This window comes from Podarcis vaucheri, assembly GCF_965113315.1.
Source record: "Podarcis vaucheri genome assembly, chromosome: 14".
NCBI classification, from domain to species: domain Eukaryota; kingdom Metazoa; phylum Chordata; class Lepidosauria; order Squamata; family Lacertidae; genus Podarcis; species Podarcis vaucheri.
The window spans coordinates 5,280,977-5,298,808 of record NC_138752.1 but is presented as its reverse complement, the minus strand read 5'-3'; the positions used below and the strand labels follow the sequence as shown (position 1 = coordinate 5,298,808).

Genomic DNA, 17,832 nt, shown 5'->3' with positions numbered 1-17,832 from the left:
ACCTCCATTAGGTTTCTGCTTGACCAGCCCAAGACATTTTGCTGTCTGAGGCAAAGGGTAAGATGAGACCCTCCCTGACACCCCTCAATTTCATGTTCAGAATGAGGTTGGCCTGGCAGCTGATTCCTCGTTCAGTACCGGCAATGGGATGAGATGGCGTCCTCCACTGCAGGTTAGTTTTTGGGGCACATCACCTACCATGTGAAAAGACTTCAATCTGCAACAGAGGGGAATGGCAGGTGCGTGTTGCCCCCCCTCCCCTCCTGCACACCTGAATCCCAGGGTGAGAACATCAGTACATAACAGCTCTGCTTAACTGGCCCCGGACTTACCATGTCATTTCCTAACGGCGGGAGGCTGTCCACTTCGGTCAGGTCGGCCTGGGCCTGCTGAACCGCATGCATGCTGGTGTTGATGGTTCCCATCAGGGCCTGCTGGGCAGAGGTCTAGGGAGGAAGAAGGTGGGGGGAGAAAGGTGTCAGGGGCAGTTCACAGGCAGCTCTGAGCTCTTGGGAGAGATTTTCAGAAAAAGACACCTCATCCCCCAAGACGAGGAGCGCGCAGCAAACATAATGAGGTCAAATAATTAAGAGCAACAAAGATCAGCCGAGCGTGCTCTGAGGGATCCGTGCTGGGCAGTTCGAGGAGGAAGAGTCAAGTGAGGTTATTTTCGCCGGGGATTCTACCACAACTAAATCTGTCAACAACTGTTAGAGCAAGAGATAATATCTGCATCAGGGTGGGCAGGTGGGTGGGAGCGGCCTGTCACCACCAGCACTATTCATTGGGTCACATCTAAAGCTGCCTCAGTTAGAAACAGTCACATCGTACTCAGGCAGAAGCAGGGCTGGTGAGGGTTGTGACCCGGGGGCAGGTTTGGCACAGGAGTCCAAGGCTCCCCACTGCTGGCTTGACCTTTTCCTCTTTCTAAATAAATCTGGGGAAAGCTGAGGTGGGTTGCCACCTTCCAGTACAAAGGTTGTTGTGATGGATGAGCCTGATGATTGTCCACAGACGAAGGACACAAACTCGGCTTTGAATCTCTTCTGGGATAAGTGACCGGAATCCTCCCAGAGTCCTGGACACCACACCAGGTTCATCAGCAAATGCTTTAAATTGCTGATTGACATGTGAATAAAAGGTTTTACTGAGGGAAAACTAAACAGAGGAAACATCCTGATGCTTCAATGTACCACTCAGCCGGGAATAATGATCCTTGGCTGGCAGTGGCAGTAAGAAGCTGTGAACTTATAAGTCTGTTCCTTTACAGTTCTGTCTTCAGCGCCTTAGCTGCTGGCAGCATGACATGACAGGGATGTGTCCTTGTAAGAAGCAAGTAATAGGGTGGGAACATCAGGCTATTCAGAGTTTTAACTCCTCTGCTCCACTAACCCAAAGCACAGTTGACCTTTACAGGACATTCTACAGCCAGTATCCCCAACTGAGGCACAGCTCAAGCCATGGAGCCAGCCAGATGGACCAATGGATGGCCTGGCCTGTTATGAGTCTGCTTTCTGTGCTCCTAGCACCCTTCTGCCTGTGGCATCACTGCCCCCCACTCCCCAATTTGTGTCTTGAAGCTCTGAAAGAACATTTTCAGAAGGGTGAAAACCCCAGGTAAAAACCAGGAAGAGGTTACGTGTTGGTGGGAGGATAAGAAAAGACCAAAGGGTTGCTTACCAAGGGAGGCATGTGCCCTCTGTGCATTTGGCCAACGGTCACCTGCTGCTGCGGAGAAGGCATGCTGCCAACGTTGAAGGTCTCTGGCCCCGTGGAGCCTGAACGCATGACAGCTGGCAGAGCGACAGAGCCATGCTCTACTTTCCCCGTTCGGTTGAACTGCTGCTGCAAGATTGTCGATCTGCAAAGGAAAGCATGGGATGCGACTGCAAAAAGTTGTGGATTTCCCCCCGGTTTGTTTTTACCTTGCTCCAAGAAGCTCAAGGCAGAAAAATCGTTCTCTTGCCCTTTTTTCCTTGCAACAATCCTGTGAAGTAGGTCAGGCTTTGTGGTTTAATGGGGTGCTGAACCAAGAGTTTCCAGCCAGATTGGGTTGGGTACACTGCATTCCAGCAATCAAAAGCCAGAAGTACTACACATACTACACATACGCACCTCCTTCCAAGCAAGCAAGAGGCATCTCCATTCCAGCCCAGCAAAAGCACTTGAGAAGGATGGACAGCAGGGCCAGGGAGGGGCAGGGCCTAGGGAGAAGCCTGAGGGTCTCAACCAAGATGCCTTGAGGGCCACATTGACCCCAGGGGCTGAAGATCCCCACCCCAGTCAATGATGAAGATCTGGGCTTCTTTGGAAGCTCCAGCTGGTGCAGAAGCAGCGGCCAAACTGCTGATGGGGGCATCTGGTGGAGAGCCTGTGACCCCATTGTTTAATCACTTGCACTGGCTGCCCATCTACTACCAAGGTCCCTGCATTAATTTACAAAGCCCTGAACAACTTAGGTCCAGGGTACCAGGGTACCCAAACCTTTATATCCCAGCCAGATCACTAATATCATCTGCAGGAATGTCACCGGCAAGGCTCATCTGACAACAACAAGAAACTGACCCTTCAGTGTCATGGGCCAAGCCTTGTGGAATGCCCTGCCAAGAGAGATTCAGCAGGTGCCTTCTGTGCCAACTTTTAAATGCCTGCTGAAAATTCTTCTGTTCTGCCAGGCCTGTGCAGACAATTTGGAATATGTCTTTCCACAACACTTAGCTGATTTCTGATTTTAACTTGTTCATATGGTTTTCATCGTATGGTTTATGCAAAATTGTTGTAAACATTGTCCAGCCTGGGCACTGAGGTCCAGCTCTGAGGGACTTCTGGTGGTTCCCTCACTGCGAGAAGTGAGGTTACAGGGAACCAGGCAGAGGGCCTTCTCAACAGTGGTGCCCTTCCTGTGGAACGCCCTCCTGTCAGATGTCAAGGAAATAAACAACTATCTGACTTTTAGAAGACACCTGAAGGCAGCCGCGTTTAGGGAAGTTTTTAATGTTTGAAGTTTTATTCTGTTTTTAATGTTCTGTTGAAAAGCCGCCCAGAGTGGCTGGGAAAACCCAATCAGATGGGTGGGGTAGAAATATATTATTATTATTATTATTATTATTATTATTATTATTATTATTATTAGCCATGCTGATTTTTAAATGAAGGTATGCAAATGCTTTTATAAACAAAAGTGCATTCCTTGTGTTGTACTTTTCGAGCTCAGCTACACAATGAAGGGAAGATTGACAGCATCCCACTTTTTGTTTTCATTTTTAAACTAAGCAAATAAAAAGTGGTACCCCAAATATTTCATCCGCCTGCCTCTTTTGAGGGTGCTTTGCCTGCCTGCTACTAATGATCTTCTAAGGTCTCTAAGAAGTCTTGTTAAGTTTCCAAGGAATTCCAAATTTCCATGGAACCATCTCAGTAAAGGGTTTTTGCTTGGTTTTGCGTTAACTGGGGAAAAGCTCCACAACCAATGGCTGCTCCTTGTTGGCTGACACATTTACACAGCCTGGGGCAGTTACAGGATAGAGGTTATGTAATTCAACACAGCAAGATTAAAGATTTTCATTTGCAATTATGTTATACAGAACAACATACTTTTTAGGCGATACAGATTCTTCCAACATTGTGGATTCCTCATCCCCTTCCAGTCCAAAACGGTCCTTACTTTGCTTCTGCAGAACAGGAGACACCAGAGAGAACTTCAGCCATCACCTCCTCTTTGTAAATGCAGCCCATTTCCCAAGCTAAGAGTTGCTTGTCCTGAAACACTGGGATCCACCCCTGGCTGCAGACTCCACACTATGTGACTCAGAAAGTCACTTTGCCCACAGACTCTCTTAGGCTATGCCAGAGAGCCAGGAAGAGGTGGAGCGCCTGACTATAACATAGACGCTTTGTCTGAGCGCTGCCAAGTTTGATGGCATCTTCAGGCCAGGTATGTCCATCTCACCTGCCCCTCTGGCCAACTCTATCCTTCTCCCTACCTGGAAAAGGGCAGGGGGGTGAGCTCAGGAGGGCTTGTGCTGTTTACCTTATTTTGTTGTATGTGGGGGCTGAGGAGGTTTTAATTTTTCTTTAAATGCTGTGGAATAAAAGCCCCGTCCACACTCCAGCAGTGCATACCAACTTCCTGGACATCTTAGGAAGTGGCGCTGGACTGGCAAACAGAACACACAGAGCTCTGTGCCTTTCATGAATTAGTGTAAATAAACACATAAAACCCACCTAATACCACGGACCCAGCTTCACACCCAGAAATCTTTCAACAAAACCGCATGACATAGTTTCTTTCCTGAAGATCATCAGAGCATTTACCTTCTTGAGGATGATATCAATGTAACCTGCAATTAGTTGAGAGATCTGCTCCCCTTCAGTGGTTTGCACCGAGTAGTAACTTTCTTGATACTCCCCAAAATCCTAAGGAAATGAGACATTTATTATTTCTAAAGTAATTTGCCATTAGTAAGGTAAATGGTAAAGGTAAATGACCCCTGGACAGTCAAGTCCAGTCAAAGGCGACTATGGGGTGCGGTGCTCATCTCACTTCAGACTGAGGGAGCTGGCATTTGTCCACAGACAGCTTTCTGGGTCATTTATCTACTTGCATTGGCATGCTTTTGAACTGCTGGGTTGGCAGAAGCTAGGACAGAGCAATGGGAGCTCACCACCATTGTACAGATTTGAACTGCTGACCTTCCAATTAGCAAGCCCAAGAGGCTCAGTGGTTTAGACCCCAGAGCCACCCACGTCCCACTTCTCTATTAGTACCATTCTACTGATGATAAACAGAAGCAGAGTGTAAAGGCCTGAAGATGGGCAGCGGAGGCAGAACAAGGTCCTCCAGAGTAATTGCCAACTCTGTTTTCATGAACTTGGTGCAATCAGACCAGGTTGTAATTTTATTTTTCTATTGGGGGCTCAATACCAAGCACATCAGATTCCCATCTAGTGGGGTGTGGGAAGGGGCCACAGCTTGTTGGGCTGAAGAACACCTGCTCTGCATGCAGAAGGTCCCAGGTCCAATCCCTGGAAGTGTCTCCAGTTAAAAGGACCAGGTAGCTGATGACAGGGGAGACCCTTGTGCCGAAGACTCCCGGGAGTAGACCCCTGGGAGTGACCTGCTTCAGGTGACACTGCAAGGGAGGGAGAGATGAAGGCAGGAATTGGCATCTGAATGATGTAACAGGACTTTTTAGAAAGAGTTGTCTGTGGGTGTTCTTGACATTGGTCTAAGCTGGCTATCACTAGCCAAATGGGTTTGAAAAACTGAGACAGTATTGGCCTTGTTGCTTCAGTGACAGCAGTGGCCACTGAATTCTGCACCAGTTGAAGTTTCTGAACCATCTTCGGAGGCAGCCCCACATATAACATGTTAAAGTACAGTGGTACCTCAGGTTACAGACGCTTCAGGTTACAGACGCTTCAGGTTACAGACTCCGTTAACCCAGAAATAATACCTCAGATTAAGAACTTTGCTTCAGGATGAGAACAGAAATTGTGCAGCGGCAGCGGGAAGCCCCATTAGCTAAAGTGGTGCTTCAGATTAAGAACAGTTGCAGGTTAAGAACGGACCTCCGGAACGAATTAAGTTCTTAACCCAAGGTACCACTGTAATCTAAATTCGTTGGAGTTGGAGTCCAACGACACCTGGATGACCACAGGTTCCACATCCTTCCTGGAGGCCTCAAGGTCTCTGTTGAGAGGAGACTGACCATCAGGGTGGAAACTGAGTCATCACGACGAGGCTACTCTTCCCACCCATCTCACTTCCCCCTCACAAAGAGATTACCAGAGTGAAGCTTTTTGGCGAGGCCGCCCAGCGCTTGACAGTGGTCAGCGGCCACTCCTGGAGGACCTCCTTGGTCTTTTCATCCACACGCATCACTGACTCCTTCGTGATGCCCAGCAGACGAGGGACCAGCTTGTTCTTCCCCTTCATTTTCTCCTGTGAAGGAAGAATGGATGAAGAACTGAGCAGCTGACGCAAGTCTCCATTCAGAATTGGGGGGGGGGGAAGGAACCTGTGGGCTGAACTTTTGGTAGGCAAAATAAACATATCAATCTAACCCTGCAGTTTTGCATGCCCTGTTAGTAAGTATCCCTGTTTTAAAATTAGAAATTCCATTCTCTATTTCATAAATATAACTTGGTTTTAATGTCTGCTTTCATTTGTGTTTGGTTTTTTTAATGTTCTACATTGTCTTTTGCAAACCACCTAGGGGTCTTTCATTTGAATCAACAGCATATAATTTCTGTGAAATAAATTAAAAATAAGCAAACCATCAAACACTCGAAAGAACTAACCAACAGCTTAAGCTGTTCACCATCGTCACCGCATGCTGCCTCTCTGCAAAGAATTATGCTCACAGTGGCTTACGATGTTTGAGAGATCATAAAAATCAACAACTGCAGGAATAATTTCATAATAATAATAATAATAATAATAATAATAATAATAATTTTTATTTATACCCCGCCCTCCCCAGCCAAGGCCGGGCTCAGAGTGGCTTACAAGCAATAATAAAAACAAGTTGAATGATTACAACTTAAAAACAAAATTAAAATACAAGATTAAAATATTGAAACATTAAAATATTAAAATGGCAATAAACATGCTACATACAGGAAATCTAGCGGCAAACAAAGAACAACATTCAATATTCCAAATGTTGCATCACTACATCTCCTGGCAGTAGCAAAAACAACAAGGAAGTCTAGTCAGTTTCAAATTGGTCCTCTATGTTCAAGCCACAAATGAGCCTAGCAGGATTAAGGTTTGATGAGGCCCTCAGCTCCCGAAGGTAATGGGGCCCTTTATATGTCCAGCTGTCCTTTGTCAACAACAAATTGTCACTGTTTTTGTGTTGAATATATGCTATATGTTAACTGATGGACCTAAGAGGTATCTAAAGCCATTTGCCCATGTGGCCGTGCAACCAGTCCATGCAGAATGTAGGCACCCCATATACATAAAGGAGCAAACCAGTGATATTTTAGGGAGCAGGCTAGCAGGCAGGGCCCATGACTTACATCATAGGAGCCTACACAACACAAAACACTGTTGCTGTATGTAGGTTTTATTTTATTTCTTTTTTATCTTACATGTTGGAAATGTACATCCAGTATTTTTTTTCCCTTTAATTTTTTGGGGGGCCCCCAAGAGAGTGGGGCCCGAAGCTATAGCTAGAGCCAGTGTGGTGTAGTGGTTAAGAGCGGTATTCACGTAATCTGGGAAACCGGTTCGTGTCTCCGCTCCTCCACATGCAGCTGCTGGGTGACCTTGGGCCAGTCACACTTCTGTGAAGTCTCTCAGCCCCACTCACCTCACAGAGTGTTTGTTGTGGGGGAGGAAGGGAAAGGAGAATGTTAGCCGCTTTGAGACTCCTGAAGGGGAGTGAAAGGCGGGATATCAAATCCAAACTCTTCTTCTTCTTCTTCTTAGCTTATACAAAAATCCAGCACTGGAGCAAAGGATCAAGTTAATTGGATCAAATGTCTGCCTCAGTTTCCCTAAGAGTCACAGCCCTGTTGGCAGCGCCAATTAGACAGAAACTCCTCCCATCGTGTTACACGTCTCTTGCACCAATTCTGTTATGTAGTGTAGTTTCACCCTGGGCCAACAGGGGGATATTGTATATAGTTTTCACTCAGGTCTGTAGATAGTTTTCACTCAGGTCCGCGGCAGTTATTTTAGGCGGGAACTCTGGGCTGTTGTGGTTACAATGTTGACAGCCGGCTGCCTATAAATACAGGCCGGCTGAGCTGTTCGCAGTCAGTTCTGTTCCAGCTTACCTTAATAAAGAGCTACTTGAAGGAATCGCTGTGCCGGCTGCTATGTCAACCCACAACTTAATACTGGCGACGAGGATGGGATGGATGGACATCAGAGCACAGCCAGATGCGGCCAGCCTCTGAACTGAGCTGAATCACAGAGCGAAATCACTGAGCGAAATCACTGAGCGAAATCACTGGGCAGAACCAATTCAGAGCTGACTGTTCTGGCTAGAGCACTGTGTTCCATCCATCGCCCTTCACGCCGGCATCGGAATCATGGCTTCACTTGTGCCTCTACCGCCGTTTGCGCCAGCCTCTGAATCATGGGACTCCTACCTCGCTCGGTTCGACTGCTACCTCCAAGCCAACGAGCTGACAGCAGTATCAACGGATCGGAAGCGGGGCCTATTCCTCAGCCTCTGTGGGCCTGAGGTTTTTGAGACGGCCCGAGCATTGGTTGCGCCTGAAGCAGTCCAGGCAACACCATGGGACACGATCCAAGAGAAGCTCCGCAACCACTACGCACTGAAGCCGTCCAAGATTGCTGCCCGCCATGCGTTCTACCACCGGAACCAGGCAGAGGGGGAGTCAATCAACAACTACACCACCGCCCTGCGACAGGCTGCAATGCACTGTGAGTTCCGAGACTTAGACGATGCCCTGATGGATCGAATCGTCTGCGGGGTCCGGGACATCCATCTGCAACGGCGTCTCCTAGCCAAGCCAGACCTCACGCTACAGAAAGCCATTGAGGAGGCTGTGGCCTCAGAAGCTGCTGAGATCCGCAAGTCCAGCAGCCCGCATCTTGCTAGGGAGCCAGTTCCGGTGCATCATGAAGAGGCCAGCAGTGATGAGGCATCCTCCAGTGAAGACGATGACGTGCACCAGACAAAGCGGGAGCGCAGGAAGTTCCAACAGAAGTCCAAGGGCCAACCGGAATGTGCTGGCTGCGGAGGCAACCATTCCCGTGCCAAGTGTCGATTCAGAGACGCCATCTGTAGGAAGTGTTCCAGAAGGGGCCACATCGCTAAGGTCTGCTGATCGGCTCCGTCTGACACCCCCCCTTCATCGACTCGCAAGTTCAAGTCTTCACTCCAGTCTGCCAAGGAAAGTTGTTTCGCTCTCACCAACTGCCGCTGCCCGTCTGGAACCACGATTGGCCAAACCAACTCGCCTACGCGACGCAAGCTGAACGTCACGGTGCTCATTGAAGGAGCTCCATGTGACATGGAGATCGACACCGGGTCTGCCCTGTCCATCGTGTCATGGAGCACCATCAAAAGACTGGTACCCAGAGTGTCCAAAAGGCAACTCGACTCTCACCGCGTACACCTGAGAGACTACCAGGGAAACGACGTTCCCGTGGTAGGCGTTGGCCGGTTCCGGATCGCCTTCAAGGATTTTTCGGGCCTGCTCCGGTTGGTGGTGGTCGAAGGTCAGCGGCCAAGCCTCCTAGGGCTAGACTGGTTTGATGCCCTCGGCCTGGAAGTCACCGGCATCAACTGCACCTCTAACACAGAGACTGAGGGTCTGGTCAAAGACTTTGCCGAGGTTTTTGACGGCACCTTGGGACAATATACAGGTACGCCCATCTCCTTTAGCCTTGATCCACAAGTCGCCCCCATCAAGCTAAAGCCACGCCGGGTTCCCTTTGCGCTCAAGGCTAAGGTGGACGAACAACTGGACAAACTGATCGCCCAAGGAGTTTTGGAGCCAGTTGACCACGCAAAGTGGGAAACCCCCATCGTCACGCCTGTCAAGCCAGATGGGTCGGTGAGAATCTGCGCTGACTACAAGTGCACGATCAACAAGGCACTTCCGCAGCACGCTTATCCGGTTCCTGTTGTCCAACACCTGCTGCATTCCCTGGGTGAGGGTAAGGTCTTCGCTAAGCTGGACCTTGCCCAAGCCTATCAACAACTGCCAGTCGATGATGCCACTGCTGAAGCCCAGACGATCGTCACCCACCGGGGGGCATTCCGTTGCCGCCGGTTGCAGTTCGGGGTGAGTGTGGCTCCTGGCATCTTCCAAAGCCTTATGGAGCGTCTCCTGCAAGGGCTTCCTGGCGTGGTACCATATTTTGATGACGTCTTGGTGTCTGCAGACTCACACCAGCAGCTGTTCGAACGCCTCCGTGCCGTGCTGACCAGGTTCCAGGAGGCCGGGCTCAAGGTAAAGAGGGAGAAGTGCCAGATTGCCGTTCCACAGGTAGAGTTCCTGGGCTATCTTATCGATGCCTCCGGCCTTCATCCAACCACATCCAAGATCCGCGCTATCCAGCAGGCCCCCACCCCAAAGAACAAAACGGAGTTGCAGGCATTCCTGGGGCTGCTGAACTTTTATAACATGTTCCTGCCCCACAAAGCCACAGTGGCTGAGCCTCTTCACCGACTCCTTAGCACTAAGACGCCTTGGGCCTGGGGTCATCGAGAGACGGCGGCCTTCAACGCGGTCAAGGCCCTCCTTTCTTCAGACAGTGTGCTGGTACAGTACAGTGAATCCAGGCCGCTGGTCCTTGCCTGCGACGCCTCACCTTTTGGCATCGGTGCTGTCCTTAGTCACCGTTTTCCAGATGGAAGAGAAGCACCGCTCGCCTACTTTTCCAGGACACTATCTCCGACGGAACGGAATTACAGCCAGCTCGACAAGGAGGCATTGGCACTTGTGGCTGGAGTGAAGAGGTTCCATGAATACCTCTATGGCAGGACCTTTGACCTCATCACTGACCACAAGCCACTCCTGGGCCTCCTCGCCGGTGATCGTCCAACTCCACCGGTCCTCTCACCACGCATGCTGCGATGGACTGTTTTCCTGGCTGCCTACCACTACCGGCTCATCCATCGCCCGGGGAAATCGATGGGCCATGCCGACGCCCTCAGCCGTTGCCCTCTTCCAGCATTTGTGGAAGACCCGGCTCCAGCTTCATCGCTCCTTCTGATTGAGGATCTTCCGGCAGCGCCTGTATCGGCTGCCACTGTGGCCTCCGCGTCTGCCCAGGATCGCACCATCAGCCGGGTGCTCAACTGGGTGTGGAGGGGGTGGCCACAAGGGCCTTTTGCATCGGAGTTCCAGCCCTTCGCAACCAGACAACATGAACTCTCAGCTCATCGCGGCTGTCTGCTGTGGGGAGACTGCGTCGTGATTCCCCAGGGACTCCGTCAGCGCGTCCTGGAGGCTCTGCACGTTGGCCACCCGGGAATTGTCAAAATGAAGGCGTTGGCTCGGTGTTACGTCTGGTGGCCTAATATGGACGATGCCATCACTGCCTGGGTGTCCGCCTGTCAAGCGTGCCAAGAGTCGAGGCCTGCACCACCGGCAGCTAAGGGACACACCTGGGAGACGCCAAAGACACCCTGGTCGAGGGTGCACATCGATCTGGCTGGCCCCTTTCACGGCCGGACCTTTATGGTAGTGGTGGACGCCTATTCCAAATGGCTGGAGGTCGCCCTGATGCCCTCCACCACTACCGAAGCTGTCATCCGGGTGCTGCGAGGCCTGTTTGCAACGCATGGGTGTCCTGATGTCCTTGTCTCTGACAACGGACCGCAGTTCACGTCAGGCACGTTTGAGCGGTATCTTTTGGGACTGGGCATCCGCCATGCCCTAACGGCACCTTTTCATCCATCCAGCAACGGGCAAGCGGAAAGAATGGTGCGCTCGACAAAAGAGGCACTGGCGCGCCTGGACCGGGGAGACTGGCTTGAGCGGGTCGCCGAATACTTGTTGGTGCAACACATCACCCCTCATGTGGCCACAGGGAGGAGTCCTGCTGAACTGCTTATGGGCCGCCGCCTCAGGTCACCGCTCGACCGGCTACACCCAGACTTTGCCGTGGCTGAACCCCCAGGCTGTGCCAACGCACCACGGTCATTTGTCCCAGGAAACCAGGTCTTTGCCCGGAACTATGTGGGGGACATCCCTTGGGTGCCAGCCACAGTAGTGGGAGTCACTGGACCTCGCTCGTACCAGGTGGCACTCGAAGACGGACGTTTGTGGCGACGGCACATAGACCAGCTTAGGCGCAGGGTTGGCGACTTGGACACTACAGAGGTGCCCCCAACTGCGCTTGCGGCTCCAGAAGAGACACGTACAGATGGCGAGGCCCCACCTACACCTCCCTCGCAAACTGCCAGCGTGGAGCCGAACCAAGCCGTTTCAGAACAGACTCAGACCACTCCACTTGCGGAGGCTCCACCCACAGCAGCGGATCCAGGGGAGTTGGTTCCAACGCCACCTATGGTCGCACCACAGCCTCAGCGAGAACTGTGTGGCCCTCCGGACTTGGCTACCAGTCCCCGGCGGTCTGGCAGAGTTTCCAAGCGCCCAACTTATTTAAAGGACTATGTTGTTGGACAGGTATCACTGTTGGTCTAAGTATGGGAAATGTAACCGATATGCTTTTGTGCCTAATTGAACCATTACGCGTAGTGCTGTATATAAGGAAACCATTACGATTGTAACTAACGCCTTATCTCGGTGGGGAGGGGTGTTATGTAGTGTAGTTTCACCCTGGGCCAACAGGGGGATATTGTATATAGTTTTCACTCAGGTCTGTAGATAGTTTTCACTCAGGTCCGCGGCAGTTATTTTAGGCGGGAACTCTGGGCTGTTGTGGTTACAATGTTGACAGCCGGCTGCCTATAAATACAGGCCGGCTGAGCTGTTCGCAGTCAGTTCTGTTCCAGCTTACCTTAATAAAGAGCTACTTGAAGGAATCGCTGTGCCGGCTGCTATGTCAACCCACAACTTAATAAATTCCTTACAAGGTTCCTAGAAGCAGGGAGGGCTACTAGTGGCTACTAGCCATGATGGCTCTGCTGTGCCTCCACGGTCAGAAACAGCGTTCTTCTGAGTGGCAGTTGCTGGAAGCTGCTGGAGGTCCTGCTTGTAGGTCTCACTGATTAATCCAGAATGCGGCAGCTAGACTGGTGACTGGGAGTGACTGCCGGGACCACATTACACTGGTCCTGAGAGATCTGCATAGGCTCCCGGTATCTTTCCGAGCACAATGCAAAGTGTTGGTGCTGCCCTTGAAAGCCCTAAACGGCCTCGGTCCTGTATACCTGAAGGAGCATCTCCACCCCCATCATTCAGCCCGGACACTGAGATCCAGCGCTGAGGGCCTTCTGGCGATTCCCTCATTGCAAGAAGTGAGGTTACAGGGAACCAGGCAGAGGGCCTTCTTGGTAGTGGCGCCCACCCTGTGGAACGCCCTCCCTTCAGATGTGAAGGAAATAAGCAGCTATCTTGTCTTTAAAAGACATCTGAAGGCAGCCCTCTTTAGGGAAGTTTTTATTATTTAATGCTGTATTGTTTTTAACACTTGATTGGAAGCCGCCCAGAGTGGCTGGGGAAACTCAGCCAGATGGGCAGGGCATAAATAAATCATCATCATCATCATCATCTGCCTGGCCCCTGTGAGACCCGGAGGCTGGACTCTTTGGGCCTTTGGCCCAATCCAGCAGGCTCTTCTTGTGTTCTAAGGGGGCGGGGCAGCTGGAAGCCCTCCTTCCATGGTATTGGACGGTGGAACAGTCAGTCTTGGAAGGAGGCAGGCTCTCCTTGGTCTTTTAAACAAAGGTTGTTGGCCACCTATCAGGGGTGCAGAAGCAGCAGATCCCTGCGCTCCCAAGGGGCTGGATTGTGCTTCAGTAACTCAAGCCCCAGATACTGCCATGGCCTTCCTTCACACATTTATCACAGCTATACCACACGCCGCATGGCTACTGAAACAACTGAATGACAAATTGCTTTCGTCAGTACTGAAACAAGTCTAAGGAATTTAATAGGCATTTTTAATTTAACACAGCCCAGCATGTCACTGCAGACAAGTAATTATCCAAATGGTTGTGTTCCTACTGCCTGGGCTGCTGCTGGCCTGAAGCCACCTATCTTTAGAACCTCTAAGAATTCTCAGTATTTGAAAGAAGCATCACTTAATTAAGTCACAATACTGAGCATCCTGCAAGAGACGTTTTCCTCTTTGTGTATAAATCTTCCCTTGGCAGGCTGGTTTGAAAGAACATGGTGAACAATGTTCAAATGCCTGCTGTGAAATATGCTGCTATTTGAAATTCCTAGTGACTTTTCGGCTTTAAGGGAGAATATATCCTAATATTTGAAAATAAAACGCATCTTTTTAAAAAATGTTACCACTCACCCCCAGCAATAATGGGGTAGGTTTTTTCAGGGAATGTGAATGAAATGGTCCAAATTCATACGCATGTGTGTGTTTGTTTAATTTTCATTCAGCTGTATTGCTTTTCTTCATTTCTTTATTCTTGTATAAAAAAATTCCTTCCAGTAGCACCTTAAAGACCAACTAAGTTAGTTCTTGGTATGAGCTTTCGTGTGCATGCACACTTCTTCAGATACACACAAAAGCTCATACCAAGAACTAACTTAGTTGGTCTTTAAGGTGCTACTGGAAGGAATTTTTTTATTTTGACTATGGCAGACCAACACGGCTACCTATCTGTAACTTTATTCTTGTATGTTATTGAAGTATATGTTCTTGTTTAAATAAATAAAAATTAAAAAGCAATGTCAGCAGCTGCTATTGAAGCTCCAAAGGAACCCCTGGCTGTCAGTTAATTTATATGTTGAGTACTTTTAAAATAATCATATTCTTTCTCTAATGAGCTCAGGACAGCATGCAGGATCCTCACTCCCACCCTCAAATTTCATCCTCAAATCACGCCTTAAAGGTAGATCTGGTTGAGAATGGAACCACCTTTACCACTGGGGCTTTGTAAAGACCCCAAGATCTCCTGCAATGATTTTGCAAAGTTTTTTGCAGATAAAATCACTCATATTCGGAAGGAGCTAGACACCACCGTGGGAGCAGGGCTGGGGCGGGAGAGTGCTAGAGCTCTGTCTGGTCAAGTTGCATGGAATCAATTTCAATCCGTTACCCCCGAGGATGTGGACAGGCTGCTTGGATGCGTGAAACCAACCACCTGTCTCCTTGATCCTTGCCCATCCTGGCTAATAAAAGCAAGCCAGGAAGTGCTGGGCGATGGGCTCTGCGGGGTGGTGAATGCTTCCCTCTGTGAGGGAACATTCCCAGATCCGCTGAAAGAGGCGGTCATTAAACCGCTTCTTAAAAAACCATCTTTAGACCCAGCCAGTATGGCCAACTATCGCCCAGTCTCAAATCTTCCATTCTTGGGCAAGGTGATTGAGCGCGTGGTTGCTGAACAACTCCAGGCACGCCTGGAGGATGCGGACCATTTGGATCCCTTCCAATCGGGATTCAGGCCTCATCATGGGACTGAAACTGCCTTGGTCGCACTGGTTGATGATCTCCGGCGAGCCAAGGACAAAGGTGAGAGTTGTTTCCTAGTTCTGCTGGACCTCTCAGCGGCCTTTGATACAATCGACCATAACATCCTTCTGGACCGTCTAGAGGGGCTGGGAGCTGGGGGCACTGTTATACGGTGGTTTCGCTCCTTCCTCCTGGGCCGTGTTCAGAAAGTGGTGGTGGGGGATGAGTGTTCAGACCCCTGGGCCCTCACTTGTGGGGTGCCTCAGGGTTCTGTCCTCTCCCCCATGCTTTTAAACATCTATATGAAGCTGCTGGGAGAGATCATCAGGGGGTTTGGACTGGGTGTCCATCAATATGCAGATGATACCCAGCTCTACCTCTCTTTCAAATCAGAACCAGTGAAGGCGGTGAAGGTCCTGTGTGAGTGCCTGGAGGCGGTTGGAGGATGGATGGCGGCTAATGGATTGAAGTTGAATCCTGACAAGACAGAAGTACTGTTTTTGGGGGACAGGGGGCGGGCTGGTGTGGAGGACTCCCTGGTCCTGAATAGGGTAACTGTGCCCCTGAAGGACGAGGTGTGCAGCCTGGGAGTCATTTTGGACTCACAGCTGTCCATGGAGGCGCAGGTCAATTCTGTATCCAGAGCAGCTGTCTACCAACTCCACCTGGTACGCAGGCTGAGACCCTACCTGCCCGCGGATTGTCTCGCCAGAGTGGTGCATGCTCTAGTTATCTCTCGCTTGGACTACTGCAATGCGCTCTACGTGGGGCTACCTTTGAAGGTGACTCGGAAACTACAACTAATCCAGAATGCGGCAGCTAGACTGGTGACTGGGGGCGGCCGCCGAGACCACATAACACCGGTCTTGAAAGACCTACATTGGCTCCCAGTACGTTTCCGAGCACAATTCAAAGTGTTGGTGCTGACCTTTAAAGCCCTAAACAGCCTCGGCCAAGTATACCTGAAGAAGCGTCTCCACCCCCATCGTTCTGCCCGGACGCTGAGGGCCTTCTGGCGGTTCCCTCATTGTGAGAAGCAAAGCTACAGGGAACCAGGCAGAGGACCTTCTCGGTAGTGGCGCCCGCCCTGTGGAATGCCCTCCCATCAGATGTCAAAGCGATAAATAACTACCGGACATTCAGAAGACATCTTAAGGCAGACCTGTTCAGGGAAGTTTTTAATCTGTGATATTTTAGTGTATTTTTGGTTTCTATGGAAGCTGCCCAGAGTGGCTTGGGAAACCCAGCCAGATGGGCGGGGTACAAATAATAAATTATTATTATTATATGAGTGGCTCAGAAGCAGCCCATGAGCTTTGAGCTGAACCTGGCCATACCCCAAAAATATTTAATTAAAAAATAAAATACCACAATGTTTAAGGACCACTGCCATGATTTATTTTAACTTCTTTGCAAAAAACAATTCATTTTTAAAATATACACACAGAGACACACACACACACACACACACACACACACACATTCTCCCCCGCTTCAGATACAATCCTACCAATTCATTAATCTTCATTAATTCTTACATCTTACAGGGAACCATAAGTCTTCTGACTTGGGAAAAATCATGCACCAGCTTCTTCTATGGGTCAGCCATTCATTATAAGCAATGAAAACTGAATTGAAAACAAGCCCCTCCTACCTTAACAAGGAAAAAAGACACTCCGTACGTCCTCAGAGACCGAGCCAACTTCACGTATTTCACTTTAGCTTCGATTTCTGTCATTTCCCCGCAGTTTTTGTGTTCCTGCAAAGAGCCGCCAATTGATTTTTGTTATCATAAAAAAACTATGAGGAAAAATAAGTCACATGCACTTTTTGTTGTTGTTAAGCCATGATGGCCTCTTAGCCTTCGTCCAAAGGTTTTGAAACAGAAAGGAGTCAAAACAGTGATCATCCATGAGAATGCCCAACCTCTCGACATTTTTATTTATTCATTCGCAATCTGTAGCCTCCTCTGTCCCTCAAGAGATCAGGGCTGGCTGGGGTTTTATACAAAATGGAAAAAACAATTCCACCTGCCCGGCTTCCAACAGCAAACCGAATGGCCCAGCCCAAGTCATTTTGTAGCCAGAGGCAGAACAGCACATTTCCCTACCATCATACTGAAGGCTGGCTGCTATTTTGGCACCTGAAGCAGAAAACCCCACAAAACACCTCCTCCTGGGAGTAAAAATGCAAACACCGTAAGTCAAATGTCAATTTAATTTCACGACACTCGAAGCCAGCTGCCTGAGGCACTTGCCTCATTCTGCCTTATGGCAGGGCTGGCCCAGAAGAGGGACAAGAAAAACTATGAAACAGCTTCCAATTTATTAGATGTAGTCTTACTGCCTCCACCATGATGGCAAACCAGCCATTCCTACAATTTAGCTCCACTGAAGGCTGGACCAAACCTTCCCTGCCCCTCGAGGGGGAATCTCTTCCTATCCCAATCCCCAGTGTGCCCTCAGTCAAACTCACAATCCCCATTCCACCTTTACTTCTAAGCCTCCCCACTTCTGCACAATCTAAACTCACCTGACCGAACTCCACACTTGCGTCTCTCTGTTCCAAGTGTCGGTTTTGCTCCACCCACATTTCTGGAAGATCTTCTGCCTGCCAGCCCACAATTCCTATACCACCCTTAAACCCCTTCCCTTCTTCTACCAATGTCAGAGAGAAAGACCCGGCAAAAATATTTGCTGTTTTTATTCTAACAGAAATGAAACAATTGGGGGGGGGGGGAGCCCAGCTGCTTCCACTGAATTGCCCTTTTCTTTCCAAAAGCACAGCCATAA

General features: G+C 49.7%; 1 protein-coding gene across 5 annotated transcripts in view; it reads right to left on the bottom strand.

Moving 5' to 3' along the window:
- TLN2 (talin 2) overlaps positions 1-17,832 on the bottom strand; it is a 187,777-nt gene that overhangs the window by 79,082 nt on the left and 90,863 nt on the right. For all 5 annotated transcript variants that reach the window (XM_082197996.1, XM_082197998.1, XM_082197994.1 and 2 more), the window contains exons 9-14: positions 16,695-16,799; positions 5,789-5,944; positions 4,315-4,416; positions 3,595-3,671; positions 1,681-1,861; positions 333-446 (exon numbers count right to left, since the gene is read on the bottom strand). In XM_082197996.1, coding sequence (XP_082054122.1) covers positions 333-446; positions 1,681-1,861; positions 3,595-3,671; positions 4,315-4,416; positions 5,789-5,944; positions 16,695-16,799 — 735 coding nt within the window. The remainder of the gene's footprint in view (positions 1-332; positions 447-1,680; positions 1,862-3,594; positions 3,672-4,314; positions 4,417-5,788; positions 5,945-16,694; positions 16,800-17,832) is intronic.